The sequence below is a fragment of the Neophocaena asiaeorientalis genome, unplaced genomic scaffold, assembly GCF_003031525.2.
Source record: "Neophocaena asiaeorientalis asiaeorientalis breed wild unplaced genomic scaffold, Neophocaena_asiaeorientalis_V1.1 scaffold606, whole genome shotgun sequence".
Taxonomy (NCBI): Eukaryota; Metazoa; Chordata; class Mammalia; order Artiodactyla; family Phocoenidae; genus Neophocaena; species Neophocaena asiaeorientalis.
This window is the reverse complement of record NW_020173687.1, coordinates 12,403,938-12,426,386: the sequence shown is the minus strand read 5'-3', so window position 1 is coordinate 12,426,386 and position 22,449 is coordinate 12,403,938. Positions and strand designations below refer to the sequence as shown.

At 54.2% G+C, this 22,449-nt stretch overlaps 1 protein-coding gene across 5 annotated transcripts in view; it reads right to left on the bottom strand.

Annotated features, from left to right (window-relative positions):
* PREX1 (phosphatidylinositol-3,4,5-trisphosphate dependent Rac exchange factor 1) overlaps nt 1-22,449 on the bottom strand; it is a 197,954-nt gene that overhangs the window by 22,236 nt on the left and 153,269 nt on the right. For 4 of the 5 annotated variants that reach the window (XM_024750367.1, XM_024750369.1, XM_024750371.1 and 1 more), the window contains 12 exons: nt 18,481-18,553; nt 13,759-13,901; nt 11,970-12,062; nt 10,897-11,045; nt 9,490-9,552; nt 9,159-9,244; nt 7,245-7,381; nt 6,428-6,539; nt 2,753-2,940; nt 2,301-2,462; nt 1,413-1,623; nt 692-968 (listed from right to left, as the gene is read on the bottom strand). In XM_024750367.1, the coding sequence (XP_024606135.1) occupies nt 692-968; nt 1,413-1,623; nt 2,301-2,462; nt 2,753-2,940; nt 6,428-6,539; nt 7,245-7,381; nt 9,159-9,244; nt 9,490-9,552; nt 10,897-11,045; nt 11,970-12,062; nt 13,759-13,901; nt 18,481-18,553 (1,694 nt within the window). The remainder of the gene's footprint in view (nt 1-691; nt 969-1,412; nt 1,624-2,300; nt 2,463-2,752; nt 2,941-6,427; nt 6,540-7,244; nt 7,382-9,158; nt 9,245-9,489; nt 9,553-10,896; nt 11,046-11,969; nt 12,063-13,758; nt 13,902-18,480; nt 18,554-22,449) is intronic. The other variant, XM_024750368.1, reaches the window with a different exon arrangement.

Genomic DNA, 22,449 nt, shown 5'->3' with positions numbered 1-22,449 from the left:
ACACTGTATTTGGTTGATGTGTCTCTCAAGCCTCTTCCCTAACAGTTCCTCCTCCCCCGCCTCCCTGTACCTGCTTCCCCTCCAATCATTTATTTGTTAAAGAAACTGGGTCATTCGTCATCTAGAATCACCCACCCTCTGAATTTAACCAACTGCGTCCCTGAGGTGGCATTTCATCCTCCCTTAAAACCCAGTCCTCTAGCTGAGTAGTGAGACCTAGAACTTTGATCAGAGAACGGTGCGACTTGTGCTGGCAAGAACGCTTTGTAGGTGATGCGGTGCATGTGTCCTGCTGCTTCGCACCAAAAGGGACATCACGTCTAGCCATCTCGCTTTCTGCGACATTAAAATGATAAAGTTCCCCCCAAACCTCTCAACAAATAGTTTCAGCCTCTACTGATGATGCTGCCCACATCCATCCTTTCATTAGATCAGTGGTTCTCAATCAGGGGTGATTTTGCCCCCCAGAGGGCATTTGACAATGTCTGAAGACATTTGTGATTGTCACAACTGGGGAAGGGGGTGCTACTGGTATCTAGTGGGTAGAAGGCAGGGATACCACTAATAGCCTATAATGTACAGGACAGCCCCCAACTCCGAAGAATGATCCTACCCAAAATGTTGATGCCGCTGATGTTGAGAAATCCTGACCCTGACACTCAGGCCATTCTCTCCGGGGCCCAGGGCTCACCTGTTGATCTGGGTAACATACTGCTTCATCTCCTTCAGGGCCACATCCAGTCTGGTAAAGAGCTGCAGGTAGGCATCCTGGATCTCACGGTCCTCCTGCTTGAGTAGGAAGCTCAAACCCCGGTGCTCCTGGCCAAGGGTTCCATTGGCTGACCCAAAGCTGCTGTCGTTGGGACCCTGGCTTTGGGGGTCCCCATCCGCAGCAGGTAGGCACTTCCAGGATGGGGCAGCCATGGTGGTGATGCAGTGTTGGGTGTAGGACATGGGGTTCAGGTGACCTACAGTGGAGGGAGGGAGAGTTCACTTGGAAACAGCCCCCAGACACCCACAAGCCCCTTAGACAGAGGTATACGAATTCATTTTAAGGATCCCAATGAATGGGAAATATTTCTCTTTTAAATATTCTTTTAATACATTGAATTACTTCAAAAAGCAAGTTTCGGTTTGGTGCTAATATACTTTTAACTACTGTGATCTTTTTCCTGCCTGGAATGTAGACATGATGGCTGGTCCTCCAGCAGCCATTCTATATACCATGAGGCATCCTTCAGGATAAAAGCAACATCTAGAGATGGTGGCACAGAAAGATAGAAGGAGCCTGGATCCCTGATGACCGTGGAGCTATCAATCCAGCTCTGGACTGCTGGCCTTCAGACATGCTTCTGTTTAAGTATCTGTAGTGTAAGATCTGGACACAGTTTTTGACAGACACACACAGTTACCTTGCTCTGGGTCAAGGCCGATGAGGGAGGGTTTGCGACCAAAGCGGATGCTGAAGGACCTGCCAACCGAGGGAGTAGTCTTGGGGTAGGACACTTCCATGAGGTTGACGTGGCAATTGGTGGGGCAAAAGTCCAGGCCACACAGCGGATGGGGTTCCAGGGGTGCTTGTTTGAAGGGCGGGCTGACCCTGCTCTTTAGCTGAGCTGCAAACTGAGAAGGGTGGGGGACATGGAGTCATGATACAGGGGTCTGGAAATTCTGACCCACCGCCAGTACCCACTTTATCCTGGCCTAGGTCAGACAATCCAAAATTGGACAATATGTCAATAGTTCCAAATGGCAAAGTAAATTCCCCTGCAGTGCCTTTTACTGGACCCAGATTTCAGGGAAGGCCTGGAGAAACGTTAGGCCTCCAAGTACCTACCCACGTTCATTTCTCCATTTTAGCTGCACCTGAGCTGTCCTTGAGGAACATCTCTCCCTGACCCACAGTCCGTGAGGTTCAGGTAAGGCTACCTCCCCATCCTTGCAGAGACTGGTACAGGCCTAGGCAAGGGACCCAAGCCAAGTCAACAAAAGCTCTCTTCGAGTTCCTTTTCTACTGGGGTTGCTAAGGTTAGAGCCATTGGGGGCCATGTTGTCACCACATGAAAAGGAACTGCCTGAGAGCAAAGCCAAGACAGAAAAATAAAGTCAAGAGAAAGAGAGAGGCCCTGTTCTTGTCATAGTGTGATGTTTGAGTGCCTGGATACAACCATGCCTGAAGCTCACCTCTGGATGCTTCAGTAATATAAACCAATAAATTCTCCTGTTTAAGCTAAACTGGGCTGGGTTTTGACTTTTACAACCAAAATACCCCAAGTTAAGACCCTGTAGGGTGCAGGCACCTCCTGGTACAAGGCGATCCTCTGGCCGATGCTCTCCAGCTTGGTGTCACAGATGTTGCGGAACTCATAGTGGGACATGGTCCTTATGTTGTTGCTCAGGGCCATAAGCCGCCCACAGTTCTGCACAAAGACACTGTCATCGGTGGCAAAGGCCTCAAGGATCTGCAGAAATATTAACAGCTACTGAGCACTCGCTGTGCACCTGGGAGGGTCTTAATGGGTTTATCTGGGGTGACTACTATATGCCTCATAATACGTGTGTGAGGTCAGCTCTATTACTGGCCCGTTTAGCAGATGAGTAAACTGAGGCTAAGAGATAACAAGTCAGTCTCCTAAGCCCCACAGCTACCGAGTCGAGGGGGAGGAACTAGGATGCAGGTCTCCAGGCTAACTCTGAGGACATGGGAATCAGGCTGCCCCACCTCTCAGGGCAGGGCAGCACCCAGCAAGACCTTGGCAGTGAGGCCGAAGCAGCCACGGGGCTCCACGATCTTCTCCAGCACGTGACACTTGATGCCCGCTGTGCTCACGTACTCGTACACCACGCCATGCTCCAGGTGCACGTTGTCCACCGTCAGGCTGACCACAGGGCTGTCCTCGTGCAGGCTCAGCTGGGGACCCAGGGACAGCAGGGGGAAGGCTGGAAGCCAGAGGGACAGGCAACCCTGAGGAGGGGGCACCACCCCACACCAAGCCAGCCTCCTGACCCAGCACCGCAGATGGCTTGTGTTGGACGGATGGGGGGACTAAAGTGCTGCAGCTCTGTTCATTTTTGCCAGCCCGCTATCGTTCACCTCTTGTTCTAGAAGACTGTCCTTCTAGGAATCTACCCTTGAGCCCCTTTCTCAGTCTTTGTGGCTCAGAAAAGGGCTCCCCCCAACCACACCCTCCCCCAGAGGCAAAGGCCTGGCCAATCAGCATGTTTGATTTCCTCTATTCATAGTGATTGGTTCAGGAGTGAGCACGTGACCCAAGCTGAGTCAATGAGAGTAAAGTCTGGCACTTCTGTTGGATCTGCAAAGAGAAGAAGACATTCTCTTTTTCAACTGGATCCCAAGTTACTAGAGCCACCAGGTGGGAAAAACAGCATGTAAGAGGGAAACCAACACAGAGGGAGCAGAGCTGAGAACTGGAGAAAAAGCAAGAGCCTCCTCACTATATAAAGTGCTGGATTGAGCCAGACCTGAAGCTTGCTGACCCTACTCAGACATTTTAGTTTGCTGAGCCAATGTTTTTATGTAGCTCAGTTTCAGTCCTGATTAATATGGGCCCGGAGAGGCTGTGACTCCTCAGAGCCACACAGCTAGGCAGTGATGTATCTAAGGAGAAAGTAGACACTTTATTGGCGTGAACTGCTTTCCTCCCCACCTGCTCCAAAGAGGACCTCTCAACACACAGCCCATCACTCTTTCTCCCCTCGCCCTCATACTGTGTCACCACTTGTCAGGTTTTTTGTTCTTTTGTTCACTGTCTGGCTCCCCTCACATCCGTGTCCTGAGGGCAGGGGCCCTGTCTGCCTTGCTCACTCGTGTCTCCCAGCTCCTAGAACAGAACCTGGCACATAGTAGGTGCTTCTACTTGTTGAACAGAAGAGTAGAAACCACCAACTCCTCTCAGCGTGGTTTACGGTCATCATCAGGGGTCGCCCACATGTTGGGGAAGGAGGCCCACAGCCCATTCCTCTCAGAGGGGCACAAACTGAGCTCACACCTGCCAGCTGGCCTCTCCCCCCTCCCCACCAGCCTGTCCCCTTTAGGACCCCTCTGCCAGGCTGTGGGTGTTTCAGCAGTGCAGGATAGCTCCCCAGCCAACCCCATAAACCCTGGTTCTTTTCTGACCCCAAAGTCCCCAGCCAGGAGCCCAGAGCTGTTGGACACAGAGGCACCCAAACCCCTGGTCTACCCATGGCATCTGCCCCCACCCCCAGCCCAGCAGAAGTACGGGGCAGAGTCCAGAGAAGCAACCGGAGAGGAGGGGCTATTATTCAAACTACAAGTATTCACTCAGTGCCTACTATGCGCCAGGCACAGTTCAAGGCTCGGAGCATACAGCAAGGAATAAAACAAACAAAATCCCTGCCCTCGGGGAGCTTACGCTAGTGGGGAAAACAAAGAAAAGCAATAAATAACTGTATGATATATGTCAACTAATACACATGGTGAAGAAAAATAAAACAGGATAAGGAGACACTGAGGGACAGAAAGGGCTTATTTAATTACAGCACTCAAGGTGGCCTCTCTGAGGAGGTGACATTTGAGCAGAGAGTTGAGTGAGGCGAGGAGCATGGGTAAGAAGTACTCAGGGGGAGAGCATTCCAGGCGGAGGGAACTGCAAGTGCAAAGGCCCTGGGGCAGGAGTCCATTTGGTATTTAAGAACAAGAGGCTGGAGTGGATGGAGCAGCGAGGGCAAGTGGGAAAGTGATGAGAGGTGAGGCTGGGAAGCAAGGCTGGGCCTGGAAGACCATGACAAGGACTTGGTCTTTGCCCTGCATAGGGTGGAAGCCACTGGAAGGTTCTGTTCTATTTTTTGAGACTAGCCTACAGGAGGAGAGGTAAGGCAGGGCAGGGAGGAGAGTGAGCAGGCCATTACAATAGTCCTGGTGAGAAATGATGGTGGCTCGGACCAGGCAGCGATGGAGGTGGTGATTCTGGTTGCAAGGGGAAGGTACAGGCAATGAGCCTGGATGCTGGAAGCAAGGTGGCAGGATACAGGAGAAAGAACAGTCAGGGAGAACTCTGAGTTTGGGGCCTGAGAATCTGGAAGGATGGAGAGGGGACCCTGAGGGGAGGAACAAGCTTCAGAGGAAGGTCAGGAGTTCAATTTTGGCCATGATGCCTGTCAGACATCCGGGGATGTCAGGTAGAATGACAGGTCTGGGGGTCCAGGGCTGAGGCTGGGCAGAGAGAAAAACATGGGAGCCCATGGTGGACAGAATAACAGCCCCTGGGGCTTCCCTGGTGGCGCAGTGGTTAAGAATCTGCCTGCCAATGCAGGGGACATGGGTTCGAGCCCTGGTCCAGGAAGATCCCACATGCTGTGGAGCAACTAAGTCCGTGTACCACAACTACTGAGCCTGCACTCTATAGAGTCCACGAGCCACAACTACTGAAGCCCGCGTGCCTAGAGCCCACGCTCCGCAACAAGAGAAGCCACCGCAATGAGAAGCCCGTGCACTGCGACAAAGAGTAGCCCCCTCTCGCCGCAACTAGAGAAAGCCCGCGTGCAGCAATGAAGACCCAACGCAGCCAAAAATAAAATAAATAAATTTATAAAACAAAACACTGCAACAAAATATTAGAAGAAAAAGAATAACAACCCCTAAAAAAATACCCACATCCCATCCCTGGGCCCTGTGCATACGCTACGTTACCCGGCGAGGAGGAACTGGGGCTGCAGCTGGAAGTAGGGCTGCTAGTCAGCTGACTTTACAGTAAGATTATTCCAGATGATCCAGCTGAACCCAGTGTAATCACAGCGTTCTTAAATGGGGAAGATGGAGCCAGGAGAGTTAGAATTAGGGAGGTGGCAGTGTGAGAAGGACGCAGGCCAACACTGCTGGCTCTGAAGATGGAGGAAGGGGGCCACGAGCCAAGCTTCTAGAACCTGAAACAGGCAAGTGAATGGATTCTCCCATAGAGCCACAGAAAGGAAGCAGCCCTGCTGACACCCTGATTATAGCCTGGTGAGTCTCACTTCGGACTCCTGACCTCCAGAACTGTAACATAATAAATGCGTGTTGTTTTTTTTTTTTTTTTTTTGCGGTACGCGGGCCTCTCACTGTTGTGGCCTCTCCCGCTGCGGAGCACAGGCTCCGGACGCGCAGGCTCAGCGGCCTTGGCTCACGGGCCCAGCCGCTCCGCGGCATGTGGGATCCTCCCGGACCGGGGCAGGAACCCGCGTCCCCCGCATCGGCAGGCGGACTCTCAACCACTGCGCCACCAGGGAAGCCCCGAGTGCGTGTTGTTTTATACCACCAGGTTTGCGGTACTTTGTTACAGCAGCGGTCAGAGGCCAACACAGAACCCGTGGCGTCGAGATGGACCGGATGGGTCGGGAGGACTGTGCACACAGAGGAGGACCCAGTCCCTGCTGGCACCTCCGTCACACGGCCCACCTGTCCTGTTACCTGAGTTGGACTGGTCTTCCTCTCGGGCCCCCTCGCCACTAGGGTCCTCGCTGGGGGCCTCCCGGGCCTCCTGGGCATCCTCGTGGGTGTGGTAGACCCACTGGTACAGGCCCTGTGCAGGGAGCAGAGTAAGAGGGGCGGCCACGACGCCAGGAGCCCAGGGAGGAAGGGAAGGGGCCAAGGTGCACACTGTTCCCTAATTCCAAAGCTCAGGCTTTTAGCCTGTCGGCAACACCACCTTCAGAGAGCCCTCCCAGACTTCACTCTGGAACCTTCCTGAGGGACCTGCAGTCACACTCAGCCGTCACTGTCTACAGTCTGTGCTCCACACAGAAGCCAGGGAAGGAGGAGCCTTAGGAAATGTAAGTCAGCTCCACGGGAGCAGGAACCTTGTCTCTCCCGTGGCCCCAGGGCCTCGAAACATGCCAGGCACACAGCAGGTGCTCAATAAACACTTAGTAAATGAACCAATGAATTAGGATCACCCTCCACAGAACTCTGGTCCCCAACCCAAGTAGAACATCAATTTTTTACCACTGACGTGATTATTTGCCCAACGTGCCCACATGGTAAGAAAAGAGGGTCTTATCACACCCGTTTCACAGCTGTGAAAACCAAGGCCATGAGGTTTAGGAAGCAGAGAGGTCCTAGAGTCCAAGCCCAGCTCAGCCCTGCCAGGTAGGCAGCCCCACCCCACCTCACCCCACCCAAAACGCTGTGGTGCCTTCAGGCTTTTCCCCAGAGAAGGGAACGTGGTCCTCACCCCCACGCCAATGAGCAGGGCTTCCCCGATCCCCTTAGCTGCCAGGTGGCTCACCAGGGCCTCTTCTCGGTGGCTCCGGAAAGCCTGGAAGTGCTCCAGCACCTCTGGGGCTCCACCGTTCATCACGTTGTTGCCATTAACCTTCAGGATGCACTGGCCGGCACAGAGGCCTGCGGCCACGGCCTCAGAGCCTAAGGGGGACAAGAGTGCTCGAGGCTGGATGCCAGGCGAAGAGAGCCCGGGGCAGTGCCAGGCAAGGGCAAGTAGCCAGATGAACCTGTCCCCCGCCCCACCCACCACCCCAACTCCCCCAAACGCCATCTCCATCCCCCGCACCCTGCAGCCACTCTCCACCCCATGCCAGTGGGTGGGACAGGGACTGGCATTCCCATTTTGCAGAAGAAGAGACTGAGGTTCAGAGAAGTAGCAGCTAGTCCAAGGTCACGCAGCAAGGGAGGATGGACTTGAATCCAGAAACGTTTCACTCTAGAGCTTCATCTCCTTTAAAGTCCCACTACAACCCATGATACTGGGGCCGGGATCAGCCCCGTTTTGCAGACAGGGAGACAGAGGCTCGGAGAGGCAAAGTGACTCTCTCAAGGTCACGTGCCTAGGATAAGGCAGGTTTCGAACCCAGGTCTACCAGACTCTAAGGGCATGTTTTCTCAGCTACACCACAATTCCCAAATGGCAGGGCTTGGACCCCAGGGTTTTGTGTGGTTAATATGAAGGGTCTAGAAATGCAAGTGAATGTCAAGCTTTGTACACGGGAAAAAATCAGGCCTGCGTGGTGTGATGGGGACAAGTACAGGCCTGGACCCCAGGCTCTGTCATTGACCAACTGTGGGACCTCAGGCAAGTTCCATAACCTCTCTGTGCCTTGGCTGCCTCATCTGTAAAATGAAGACACTAATAATATCTACTCATAGGGTTCTTGAGAGATTCGGTGAGTTGAAACATGTTAAACATTTAGCTCCGTACCTGGCTCTTATTAAGGACTCAAGAAATGTCAGCTGTCTTACTATTTTTGCCTAGTTTGCCTATAAACACCTATTCTGCTCTAAGGCAGGGTTTCTCAACACTACTGACCTTCTGGGCTGCATACTTCTCTGTGGGGAGCTGTCCTGGGCACTGTAGGATATTCAGCACCATCCCTGGTCTCTACCCATGAGATGCCAGTAGCACCCGCACCCCAAGGTATAACAACCAAAGATGTCTCCAGACACTGTCAGATGTCTCTGGAGAGTGAAACTGCCCCCAGGTGAGAACCACTGCTTTAGGGATAAATCAAATTAAAACCTACTTGAAGATACTAACAAATTCTCCGTAGCTTTCTATCGTGACATGCATTTTCGATCAATACATATTAAAAGTACAACTATGACCACAAGGTCAACAGTTGGGCAGTGAATGTTTAAACTTTAAAAGCGGGGCCCTCAGATGCAAAGAGGGCTGGGAATCCCGTATCTCAGGTCAATCTGGTTTCATCTCCTGGACAGAGTAACCTCTTAAACAGCACACCAAGGAGAAGGCAATAAGAAATCAGAGGTCTCAAACTGCTGGCCTATGGCCTGGATCTATCTGGCCACAGAAGTGTGGCCAAATGCCTATTTCTGGTTTCTTTAAAAAAAATCAAATCTGGCAGGAGGAGGTCCACATTCCTGCCTGGCAATAATGAGCTTCAGCTGAAGAAAAACTGCCCCTTTTCGAGTGAACATGTATTTTTCTCACTTTGCCATAGTCCTCGCCACTCCCTAGTGCCTTCATTTTAGTTGCCCATTTGTAACTGCCTGACCCCCCTCCACAAGCGTTTGCAAGCCTTGGCTTCAAGCAAAGAAGGTAAGTACTAATGGTGCACTAAGAAGCACAGGCCTGGAGGTAATGGTTTGGGGGCCTCTGAACTCCTTCCACACACACACGAACCCATCTCCCAAAGCTCCCCTCTCCACCTCTTAGGCTCCCGCTCACCTCTCCCCACAGCATAGACGTACGGCGGGGCAGCTCCACGGATCTGGAAGCACAGAACCTCTGGGCGATCGGGGACTTTGATGATCCTGCACCAAGCAAAAGCAGCCATAAGGTAAAGCAGTACCGCTCCCGACAGCCCAGGGGGTCGCCCTGGGAGCCCCTGCCCCCCAGGCTTTTGGGAAATCAAACCCCAAATAGCAGTAGCACCACGCTGTCCAAATGTATAGAGAAACCTCGTCGACCAAAGCCCACGGCAGCAGGATCTTTGATTGATCAGAACCGGCTGGCCCACCCTTGGAGATTCAGTCCATGCACAGAAATTCCCACTCACCCTCCTACCCCTTCTCCATCATTCTCTTGGTGAGAGGAGGCCTCGTGGCAGCCAGACCAGCACCTTGGCCAGTGAACATTTTATTCTTGGTGCTGACTCTAGAAAAATGCCCACGTGTCCCCCAGAGAGCATGATTTGAAAGCCCAGGTGTTGGCCATTCTGCAGTGGGTCACCAGGGCAGAGTGGGCAACACCTTCCGGGGTCATACAGCAGGTGTCATTAATCCAGGGGCTCCCCTACCAAGGGCGTGCCCCCTACATTGGGCCTTGGATCGTCCCCACCTGCCAGATAAGGCCGTCTTGAGAGCCTGTTCTCAAACACCAGGTATTTCTGGAACTTGCAGCAGGAACGTTCCACCTTGGTGATTTCTGCCACTTCTACATACCAACCAAACTATCAATCATTTTCCCTAAACTGACAGGTCTTTTTACTGAAATAATCCTATTTAAAACTTTCCATCACTCTCATCAATAGAAAACCGGGAGCATCTGCCTTAAATAGAAGGGAGAAGTGAAAACCAAATCCGCAGGTTATAAAACAGAAAATGCTTCTCCCTGTACCTATATCTGGTACCCGACCACTTCTCTCCACCCCACCATTGCCACGCGGGGCTGGGCCACCAGCCTCCTTACCACTCCCCCTGCTTCCACCTCTGCCCCTGACAATCTCTTCTCCACCTGCAGCCAGAGAGATTCGGCCAGAACCTACATCAGATCATGCCACCCCTCTGCTCAGAACCTTCCAGTAGCTCCATGGTCCTTACCGTGGGCACAGGCCCTATAGGGCCTGGCTGACCTCATTATCCACCCCTCTTTCTCATTCACTCTCTTCCAGCCCCATCAGCTTCCTCATTGTTCTTCAAACACACCAGCCACAGTTCCACCCCAGGGCCTTTGCACTCGCTGTTTCCTCTGCCTGGAACCCTCTTCCTCCAGAAGTCCCCTTGACTCGCTCCCTTACCTCCTTCAGGTCTTCACCTCAGTTCTCAGGGGCATCTCTCTGACCACCAGCCCTCCACACAGTCCGTCTCCTGTCCCAGCTTTATAGACTGGTCCACGCTCACTACTACCTGAACTACCTGGCTCAGTATGTCTCTTACTTTTCTGCTTTGTTTCTTGTCTGTCTCCTGCTCTACCCTCCAAACAGACTGAGATCTACGAGGGTAGAAATGAATCCATCCAGACGGGGCTGCATCCTCAGAGCCTGACACACCAGTGGGCACACAGCAGGCGCTCAAACATCTGTCGACTGAACAAAGGCAGCACCACTGTGTCACGTGCCTGCAGAAGGAGCCCGAAGCACGGGGAATCGGGACGGCTCGGGCCCCCAGCAACACCTCTAGGACTCGGGCAACTCCTCAACCTGAGAAGAAGGTCACCAGACACCCCACCCGGGGGAGACACTCACTCTTTGGCCTTGGTGGCTACCAGGAGACGCAGCGGGCGGCGGGAGCAGAAGGACTGGCTGAGGATGGACTCCACCTCTGCGAAGGGCCGCAGGAACACCAGGTCCTCGTTGACGGAGTAGATCTTCCTCCCCACCTGCAGGCCGGCCATCTGGGCGGGGGTGGGGCGGGAGACAAGCACACCAGGTAACTGGCCCCTCCCCTCCCTTCTCCTCCTCACTAAGGAGCCTTGAATGCATTCAGGCAGCACGGAGCCGGCACCAGGCACCGAGCGCAACCAGCGGGAGCCCCCCAGGGCTGCCCCGCTCCCCTCTGTGGTAAGCAGTTAGGGCGCTGGGGAGACCCGTTCTGGCCAACGAGCTATGGAGGGAGGCCTACAGGGGGCGCTAACGGGAAAGACGCTTTTCCCCTGAGGAAGAGCTGTCAGTGCTTCCCGCCCAGCCGTGTGAGGACACAAGGCTGGGGCAGCCACCTTGTGACCACGAGGGCTTGGCCAGGAAAGTCAAAGAGACATCGACCCCGAACCAAGACACAACCACCTCCTTCTCACTGCTTATGTTATTAGAAAAACGAAGCCCCGCGGTTCCTGCCACCGAGGCATGTGGCTACTTGCAGCCGTACACATTGCTAATCGCTACGAGGAAGCAACCAGAGCACCCGGACAAAGCGGCAGGTGCCTCTCTCCCACCCACCTTCACAACCTCTGGGAACAGCTGAGAGGACCCGGGGCTGAATCCTTGGCTGTCCTGCTCCAGACCCTGTATCCATGTCACAGCAACCCCGGATATTTGTTCCATAATCGGAGCGGATTCAGACCCTCGGGTCGTTTTCATGCACCACCCCGTACGGCCAGCAGGGGGAGCTGGTGGCACATGCTGGGAGGGCAGCCCCAAGCCGTGGGTTCTGCAGACAAGACTGCCCCACCCTCGGTTTCCCCACCAGGGCAATGAACAAGGAGGGACCACTGACATCCCAGGGCTTTCTGAGCCGGCCTGCCTCAAGAAACGAGGAGAGATGCCCCACTTTCCCATCCGCACCCAGCCCGAGCCAGGGCGGCCCCTCTGAGCGGCCTCACCTCCGCCAGCGAGCCCCTCTGGACTGACTTCACCACCACGGCCTTGTTCTTCTCCTCGATGTCGAAGCCATAGTCGTCCTCCTGGGGCAGGATCTGAGGGTCCAAGGCAGGAGAGATGGTGAGGCAGGGAGGGGGGCCTGGAGCCAACCCCACCTTGGCCCGCATGGTGAGAACCGTGATCCTGCCAGCTCTTCGTGCCCCAGATCTACTCAGGGTACAGACTGGGGGGTGGGGTGCGGCAGGATGGTGCCGGGACGCAGAAGATGCTCAATACGTATCTGTCACGTGAAGGCCCGCCACTGCGCTCGTGCTTCAGCCTGCTGCTGACCACACGTATTAGTTTACTTTTCATTGCCTGTCTCCCCTTCCTCTCCCCAACCTGAGGACAGAGCCTCCTTATTTATGCACCACTGTCTCCCCATCTGCTGGCATACAGTAGGTGCTCAATAACAACTTACTGACTTAATGAATAAAATGGATCCAAAGGTATCCGGCCACCAAGAACGTGGGGACAGGAAGGGGGTTTAGGGAGGAGCCGTCCCTCCCCATCACAGGATGACAGGCAGGTTGGTGGGTTCGGGGGGCGGGGGTCAGTGGTGGTGGGGATACAGGGAAATGCATTTATTCGTTCAATAAATATGTGTTGAGCTGCTGCCTGTTGTATGGGCCAGGTACTTTACTGTTCCAGAAACAGCACTGAACAAGACAGACGGTTCCTGCCCTCATGCAGCTGACTATCTACCGGGGGAGACAGACTACAAACAAAGAACTATAGAATGTGGTGCAGGGAGTGCATGTAGTTTGAATTAACAAATGACTTAAAGGGACAGGAAGTGGTGTGGCAGCGGGGCCAGAGAAGGTGATATCTGAGCTGAGACCTGAATAAAGCGAGGAACAGAAGTTTATAAAGGGTGGAGAAAAGTGCTTCAGGAGGAGGGCACAGCATGTGCAAAGGCCCTGAGTCAGGCTCCAAGGTACTGGAGGATAAGAAAGAAGATCAGGGTGGCTGGAGTGGCTGGGGTGGGTGGGATGAAGAAGGGGAGAGCACAGGAGATGAAGCTGGAGAGGCATGACGAGTCTTGAAGGCCATGGTGAGAGACTGGATTTATCCTAAGTGTGATTGGGAGTACTGGAGGGCTTTGTTGTGCAATAAATGGGAATTGGAACAGCAGCCCCCATAAGTACTATAGGAAAGAAGCTAATGGAGCTGCCTTCCCATCAGGTGGACTTCAGCCTCAACTCTGGCAACGACAAGAGACCTAACCTCTCCAAGCCTCTCTCCCAGTTGCCTGCTCTGGGCCAGGCCTTAAGATGGAGGCCGCTGCTCACCAGTGGGAGAGAAACAGGATTTGGTGGGCTAGGCTAGTAAAACATCTGAACAGGCTGGTAAATATTCTACCTTAACTGCAAGGCTATTTACAGCAACTGAACAAGGACAGGGTGACAGCCCAGAAGACACAAGATTTTCGTGTGCAGGAAGAGTCCTGCAGGACTCAGGAGGCCATCCTCCCTGCACAAGGCTAGGCTGGGGTGTGGGGCAGACAAGGGGAGATGGGAGGGAAAAGAAAAGGAGCCCAGCGAGCCCAATCTCATCTGTCAAGAGGGTAGTCTGTCCAGTAAAGCAACCTGGCCTCCGGGCAGCGTTGCCAGCCACCACCTAGAATCCCCCGTACTCTTGGGTACTCCAAGTTGACCTCAACTTCTCCAGCCATAACCTGAAGTTTGCCCAGTTCCCGGGCCTGCAGGCGGGTCTGGGAAGGAAGATGCAGCGGCACAGCTCTGCTCCTACCAGCAGGCGCTTGGCCAGAATGTTCTCCACCAGCTTGAAGTCGCTGCGAAGCTGTTTGTTCTTGCTGCTGGTTCCCTCCATCTCCTCGTCTGCGTGGAAACGGAAGTACTGGGACTCATCCTTGAACTCGCTCTTCTCCAGCACTGTGAACCCACAGACGTGCAAGCGCAAGGTCAGGCTCACATGGGAAGCTTTCAGGAGCATCTGCCAACTGGCAGCCACGGGCCAGAATCAGCCGCTGGACAAGTTTGGTTTGGCCAGCACGGTGCTCTATTAAGTAAAATCCTGTGCCAATACTAACATATTAGGATATTCAACATAAAAGCCCGGCTTTCTGACTTCCCTTGAAAAAGCTGAACTCGCCCCACTGCTATAAAGGCATATTACAAAGCCATGGTAACAAAACCTGTGTGGAACCACAGTAGAAGCAGGTGAAAAGCCAGCGGAAGAGAACAGCAATCACATAAGAGGACGCTGTGCTTATGGGGACTCAGCGTGTGATGGGTGCTGAACGATCACTGGAGATGGTACAGGGAAAACTGACTCACGGGAAAAAAATAAAACCGGATCCCTGCCTCATACCGTATATAACAATAAACTCCTTTTGGATTAAAGACCTACATAGGAACAGAACAGCCAAAGCTCACCAAACAAGATGCAGGAGAATATCTCTGTCCTAGAGCAGAAAAGGAGTTCATATACGAGACCCCCCAAAAAGCACTATGATAAAATTAAGGGCTTCTTCCATTCAGTAGGAAGGCCATAGGCAGGCCGCAGATTCAAAACTAATTGTACTGTCTAAAACCAGCAAAGAATAAATACCTAGAACATATAGGAAACTCCAACAAATCAACCAGAGAAAGCTGGGAAACTCATCGATAAAAGGGCAAAGGATATGAATGGGCAACTAACATATGGGAAAATCTAAATGGGCGGCAATTGTATGAAAAGGAACTCACCCTCACTGACAATCAGAAAGAGACCACAGTGAAACCCTTTGGACCAGGGACTAACACACTCAGTCCCTGTGGGCCAAATGTGGCCCACTCCTGCTTTTTAGAAACAGTTTTGTTGGGACACAGCCACACCCATTTATTGACATATTGTCTGGGGGATGCTTTGGGGCCACAATGACAGAATTAAATAATTGCAAGAGTCTGTATGGTCCACAAAATCTAAAATATTTACTATCTGGGCCTTTACAGAAAAAGTCTCCTGACCTCTGTTCTAAGACAAGTCGCAGGAAAATGAATAAAAAGAACCAGTAACAATCAGCATGTGATGTGGTCCCTGCGGATTACAATTTAACTAAATACCTTCTCGTGCAGGGCACGCCGGGGACACAGGCTTAAGTTCACTTACTCCGCGGACAAAGAAGGACCTGCTGCACCCCTTTTAAAGACAGGAAGACTGAAGCCCAGAGGCGCTAAATAAACTGCCCAAGGTCACAGAGCCCAGGCTCCTCCTCTTCACCATACTGCCCAGCCTGGCCTGATAGATGGGGGCGAGGACAAATTAAATAAAGGGGAGAAATCGAGGCAGTCGTCTGAAGCCAGCGAGCCCCTGAAAGAAGGACAAGCAGCTGCCTTAGCTTCGCGACGTCCCCGCCATCCCCGAAGACCTTTGGTGACGTGGAAAGCATCAGGAGCCCTTCCTTCCTGTCTCCTTCCTTTCCCGGGACAGCTCGCTGTTTGTGAGCACCGTTCTCAGGCCACCTCTATCACCTCCTTGGAGACAACAGACACACAAATTGCTGCTCTCCCCAGAGCTGGGAGCCAGGCCCCAGGAGGCCGGCTGGCTTCCCCTCCGCTGTAAACACGAGGCTAAAAGACTCAGGGAGTGGGAAGAGGAAGCACCGTGTTGTGTCTCGTGTCTCGGCTGAAATATGTGGGGAAACATCTGGAATCCCGGAGTCCGGGAGCTCAGCCAGGTGAGAGCCAACCACTCCCGACTTCCAGTCGAGGCCACTGGCCAGGCTTCATGAGACGGGCACAGATCCACATTCAAACCCCTGCCCGGCCCCTCCCAACTTCACGGCCGTTTAGCCTCTCTGAGCCTCAGGTTCCTCATCTGTGGGGATAATAACGGCACCAACTTCCCGGGGTGGCTGCAAGGATTAAATGGGGAGCCTCAGTTTCCCTGTATGTGCCCAAGGCACTGGACCGCTGGCCTCTGGGTCCCTCCCCGGGGACACCTCAGAGCCCCGGGAGCTCGGGTCGGATGCCACGGGAGGCGCCACACGGGCCCTGCCCCACGCCCCACCCTGCACCCTAGCCTGCGTTCTGCAGCGGCCACAACCCTCGGATCTGGCCCTTTCCTCTTTCAGCCTATTTTTGAGTTCGTGGCAGGAACAAGGGAGCAAGGACCGCGCCCTGCAATTTCTCTCCCTGAGCGACCCTGAGGGTGTTGCTGTTGCCTGGGATCACCCCCTCCACAATGTCCTCAGCTAGCTGCCTTCCCAAAATAGTAGCTGGGGTGGACCCCTAATTACTCTCACCCACAAATGAGAGGCTCTGCCCAGCTGACGGGAGGGGGGGAATGGAGCTGCGAGGGCCCCCGCAGGGAACAGAGCGGCTTTCGGGAATGACCGAGGCTGCCGGGCTCCCGACCTGCCCCGGAGTGAGTCCCAACCCCACAGAGCCGTGGCCACGCTGAGCTCAGATGGGAAGGGAAAGATGGGGAAACTGAGGCCGGGGAGGAGCAGGGCTTTGCCGGCAGTCCGCCGAGTCAGGCCCAAAACCGGGCCTGCCGGCTACGAGGCAGGGGGCAAATCTGATGACCTGTCACCCCAGCGGTGCCTCTCTCTCCCTGCTGAAGGGAGAGTAAATCCAGCAGCTAGACCAGGGGTAGAAAACTTGTTTTGCTAAATGAAGTTTTACTGGCTCAGAGCCACACCCACTTGTTTACACATCCCCCTGCAGCTGCTTTTAGGCTACAGGGGCAGAGCTGGGCTGTGACAGAGACCGTGTGGCCTCCAAGGACGAAGATATTTACTGTCTGACCCTCTGCAGACAGAGTCTGCCAACCCCTGAGCTGGAGCACAGAGCAGACGCTGGGAGGAGGAACGGCCAGAAGCCCTTCCCGAGTCTCAGGCCCCCGCTGCCACCGCGTGCATCCAAGCAGCGTGGTCCCTCCTCTGGACTATGACAGCCGCCTCCTCCCTGGCCTCCCTGCTTCTGCCCCCACCCTCACAGACACCCTCCGCAGGCAGCCAGAGGGGACCTGCAGAAGCCCAGCCAGGCACGTCCTTCCCCTGCTCAGAAGCCTCCGGGACGCCCAGCTCACTAGAGTAAGAGCCAAAGTCCTCCTCACACACTCACAAGAGTCCAGAAAATGTGCTTATTTACTGTCGTGTGATTCGCACACGCGCACATGCGCGTACGGGCACACGAGGGCAAGACTTGCATCCATCGTGCTCACCCCGGTCCCCAGGGCCTAGCACAGTGCCTGCTCGCAGGAGGCGGCCTCTGGAAGATGGCAGGATGAGCAAAGACGGAGGGGAGGTGTGGAATCGGCCTCGCAGGGACAGAGCAGCTCCAGGGAGAAAAGCGAATCTGAGCTGGTCCAGGGGGGGAGGAAAGAGAGGAGCCATCCTAGCAGGTGGCCAGGTGACCTCGCTGGGGAGGCACGAATTGAGCAGAAACACTGAAGAAGTGAGGGGGTGAGGCAGGGAGGGAGGGACACCCGGGCGAGAGAAACTGCAAGTGACAAGGCCCTGGGGAGTGTTCTGGAAACAGGAGAAAGGCTCCTCAGTGGAGGTTCAAAGTTCACTCGTCCCAAATGGGTGGGAGCCTCAGGGCTCCCCAAGGGCCACAAGGACAGGCCACAGAGCTCAGTGGTTGACATGTGGCCTGCGACGCCAGCCTGCCTGGGTTCAAATCCCAGCCCCTCCTTGTCAGGTGACCTTGAGCAAGTGTCCCAGCTGCCTGAGCTTCCATTCCTCCTTTACAGACGGGGGATGACATTCATACCAACATCAAAGGATCGATCGCCCCAAGGACGAAACTCATTACTACATGGAGAGTTCTTAGGAGGAGGCCGGGCATGCAGAGTATCACTTCTGTGTTAACTGAAAATGGTGTCAATGGAACCATTTTCTCCCTCCGTCTCCCCAGCTTCCTGCCCCAGGACCATCTCGGACCGTCCGCCTCTCTCCCTCTTAGGTGCTTCCTCCTGTGTGGGGAGGAGTGAGGCATCTGAGGGGCGAGGCCCCGCCTGGCCTCCTTTCTCTCATGCTCACAACCAGCCCGTCCTCTGTCCCCACGGACCCCTCTCCTCTCCTCTCCTCTCCTCTCTTCCCCGGATGCCCGTGGGCCAGGTCCGCATCGTCCACCCTCACTGCCCACCCTGGGAGGCCACATCCCATGAGGGAGGAAGGGCTTAGGAAGCCCATGGATTTGACCTCACATCCGGTCTGTGTTTTGCAGCCAATCTTTACCAGCCACCTTGGTCCCCACTGGCCACCTGAAGTGATGTCCCCATCAGTGAAGAACGGGGTGGGTGGGGTGGGGAAGGGCAGCACAGACCCACTCAGCATCCAGCCCGGGCTCACCCACGGGCACGCTGGGCAGCCGCCAGCCCACCACTTGCTCTCTCTGGGCCTCAGTTTCCCCCCGCCATAAAATGCACCAGGGACCAGGGTCCCTGCCAGCTCTTCTGTTCCAGGACAGGACCCCCACCCCACCCCAGGGAGGCTGGGCTGAAGGGGAAGGGGCGGATTACCGTGGTGCATGAAGCCATTGTTACACAGGCCCACACCAAGCGCCACCGCCTCCTCGCGTGTCTGGCAATCGCCCTGGAACAGAACAAGAAGCAGAGGGTGTTAGGTGGACCCGCTGAGCCAAGGGGCTGAGCCAGGCTGGGAGAAAGCCCACCACCACCGGGAATGGAGACTCCACAAGGGCAGGGATGTGTGTCTGTCTTGTTTACTGTGGTATCCCCCAACCATGTCTGTGACTGTTATTAATAAACACCAAACAAGAGAAGTATTTAATTGCATGTTAATTATTTACATGTGAGAAATGCATGGTGTGCCATAAACACCACAAACGAGAAATGGCGATTTTATGTGGCAGACACTGCTGGCTGCCCAGCAACAACCCTCCCCGGCCCCATCCCACCCTAGTACTGAAACCCTCACTCTTACAGACAGCAATTCATCTACCTAGACAACCACAGATCCCAGCCTCCTTTACAGCTAGAGGTGGCCAATGAGATATAAGCAGAAACCACTGATAGGGAGCTCTGGCAAAACACTCTTTGTCCCCGGTCATTCCTTTCTCTTCCTCCTGCCTGGAACAAAGGTGCGATGGCTGGAGCTCCTGCAGTCACCCTAGAGCACAATGTGACCTCAAAAATAGAAACATACTAAGGATGGCAGAGCAAAAAGAAAGAGCAGGCGTGGGCTTCAAAGATATCATGAGATGGTACTAGCAGCTCTGGACCACCAACCTCCGGGCTTCTCTCATACCAAAGAAAAATAAACCCCTAATTTGTTTCAGCCTCTGTAGTTGGCTCTCTGATACTAGAAATCAAGTTCAACTCCTAACTGACCTGGCTCCTCCCTGAGCAGAGGAACCCAAGGTCAGGGAACAGCTGGTGCCGATTCTCCCCGAGAGTGTGCCCTGGAGACGGTGCCCCTCTGTGCCTGCTCCCGAGAGGCTGGGAGTCTCCTGGTGCCAGTTCCTCCTAGGACCTGGCTCCTGGGTCTCCCCCTGACTCTGTGGGTGCTCTGTGGACTTCTCAATAAGTCACCTTCTCTTTTTTACTTTCCTTGTTAGCCAGATACTGTTTCTGTTTCTTGCAACCCAAATCATCTCAGTATATCCAGGCAAAGTATGTGAGTTGTGTGTGTACGTAGGGGAAGTGACAGGCCAAGGAAACAGCACGGACAGAGGTCCAGAGGTGGACAAAGCTTAGAGTACAGAAAATAACATGGCCGGCGAAAGCAGGGTGAGTGAGAAGGTCAGCTCTAAGGAAAAGGCCTTTGATCTATTGTGTTCCCTGCTGAATCCTAAGTGCTTAGAACAGAGCCTGGCATGCAGTAGGTGCTCAGTACATACTTGCTGATTGAATAAAGACATTGTCAGCAGGGACTAACTCATGCATTAGTCTGTAGCCAGGTCAATGAGCTTCGCTCCGCTCAGCCGGCCTCTCGTTTAAAATACTGCCCAAGTGAGAAGTTATTCCAAGAGGCGCTGGCCGGACAGAGCCAGGCCAGAGGCCTCCACTGTTGGTGTATCCCCTCCAGGCCCCTGCCAGCAGCGGAGGGGCCAGGGAGGGAATTCCTCAGCTACAGGAGAAATGAATTCAGAGCTGCAGGCCTCAGCCTGCCAAGGCCCCAGAGCAGAGCCTGGAGGAGCCACTGGCCTCAGCTGCTCTAGCTGCCCCAGGCTGACTCAGAGATGACAAATCTGTTCTGTGGGACCGCGGGCCAGCGGCTGGAGAGCCAGCACGCTCACAGCCCTGCCAGCAGGGCGGCCATCCATGCAACAGGCCACATCCGGAGCAGCCGCCCCCAGCTGTGAGGGGCCCAGGGGGCGGGCAGGCCCAGCCCTGCAGCCCAGGGGGCCCGGGCAGGCGTCTGGAGCCCACCTAGCTTTCCGAAGCTCTCACAACCTGGGCTCCCAGCCCATCCCAGCCCGTCCCGGCCTCTCTTCTCTCCAAAGGGCCCTGGGGTGACCCACGGGGTGGCTCCCAAAGTGAGAACAGCACAGGGATTCTGTGGTCAAGAGTGAAATATGCCAACGCTGGATGTGTCCACCGCCTGAAAAGCAAGCCCCCACCCCACATCCTGCCAGCCGTGGGGAAACCGAAAGTCATCCAGTCCCCATCTTCTCCCCTCCCAGAGGAAGGCACAGGCACACACGGCCCCGTGCAATCAACCTCAGCAGCACACTTCCCCTTCAGCCCCCACTCACCCACCAGCCCCCCTCACTGGGGGCTCCATCCGCCACGGCCTCCTTGCTGCTCCTTCCACACACGACACGTGACCCCACCTCAGGGCCTTTGCACCTACTCCTTCCTCCCCCTGGAATGCCCTGCCCTGGCTTTTCAGGTCTCGGTGCCCGTGTCAGCTCCTCCTAACTACCTAGATGGTCAACCCAGAGGCAATCGCTCTTATTAACCCCATTTGACAGATGAAGAAATTGAGGCACAGACAGGCTTGGCACTTGCCCAAGTTTACAGCATGAGAATGGAATCCTTTTACAGCCGGACCTTCCCTCCAAGTTACAAAAAGGGAAACTGAGGCTCCAAGAGGGGAGGAGAGTTACCCAGCATTACGGCCAGGGCTCCTGTCCTGTCCTTGTTTATCCTTTGTTGCCTCTGCTGGTGCCTTGAGCTGCCGGCCTGGCCCTTTGCCTGCTCACCCACCCCAGCCTTGCCACCCCACCCCAGATGCTAGAAACCCTGCCGCCGTCAGCACTGCCATCTGCCTGAGCATGGAGGTCAGCGTAGCGGGCGCTCAGGGCACATTTCTGCGGAGCCGGAACAGGAGCCAGCAGATATGAGCCCTCCCGCACCTGGCTCCTGGCCTGTCCCTGCTCTCTCCTGCCCCAGCCCACCGACCCCCGCCCTCCTTTTGACGGCCACAGCCTAGGGCATCCTGGAGCCCAGGCAGGACAGACCAAAAAACCATGAGCAAAGAGGTGAGGAGAGCAAACCCTGGAGCTGGATCCCCCGGGTTCAAACCCCTGTTTGGCCAACCGTGACCGTGGGGAATTCCTTAACCTCTCTGACTTTCATTTACTCACTTGTACTTTTTATCCCCAGATTTGCCCTTGACTTTCCAAGGCCTCTGCCACCTCTCAGTGGTATTCCCCACTCAGACTCCACAGTACAAGCTATAATCAATACAGAGGATTATTATTACAATTTCTATTATTATTGACTACCAAGGCGTCATGAAGGCCCCCCACCACACACAATCTTATAGGAGTACCTCGTTTCTGTGTATCCTGAGGCAAGTTACATAATCTGAGCCTCAGTTTCCTCATCAGTACGATGGGGACAACTGTTTTCTGAAGATTAAATGAGATAATACACACAGAAGATCAGAAGTGATACAGTACATAGCTTGTCAATCAAATGACTAATACCCTCCTTATCCTCTGAGCTAAAAGAACTCTCGTTCATCTGAGTAGTTGGTAGGGAGCCCTTCCCCCAGCCTCAAGGGATGAATTCTGAGGAATTCTAAGGCACTCTCAGCAATCCTTATTGTTTTCCCCAGGGAGTGGTTTAGGGGTACATGAGGGACCCACCTGGCCATGAGACCTAAGGGGAAGACCACTGGGCAAGGGAGGGGACTGGGGGAAGTTTCCTCTCCTAATAAACATAGTGAGAAAGCTCCTTCCAAATGCCCCTGCTGCCTGCCTTTGGCCATAGGTCTACATAGATGTGATACCTGGAGCTGTGGCAGCTGTCTTATGACAATGAGGCAGCTGGCAAGATGGCAGAACAAAAAGACGGAAAGAGCATGGGTATAAATGGCATTGTTGAGCTCTAGGACCATGAACTCTGGACGCCTAGTTATATGAGCAAAAAATGTCTTTACTGTATAATTTAGATTTCCTATTATGTGAAAGAAAAATGTCTTGACTGTGTAAGTCAGGTTTCCTACTATGGGCAGCCAAAAGTATCTCTAGCTGATCTAAGGGGTTTCAATCAACATTTTGTTTCAAGGGGCAGAAT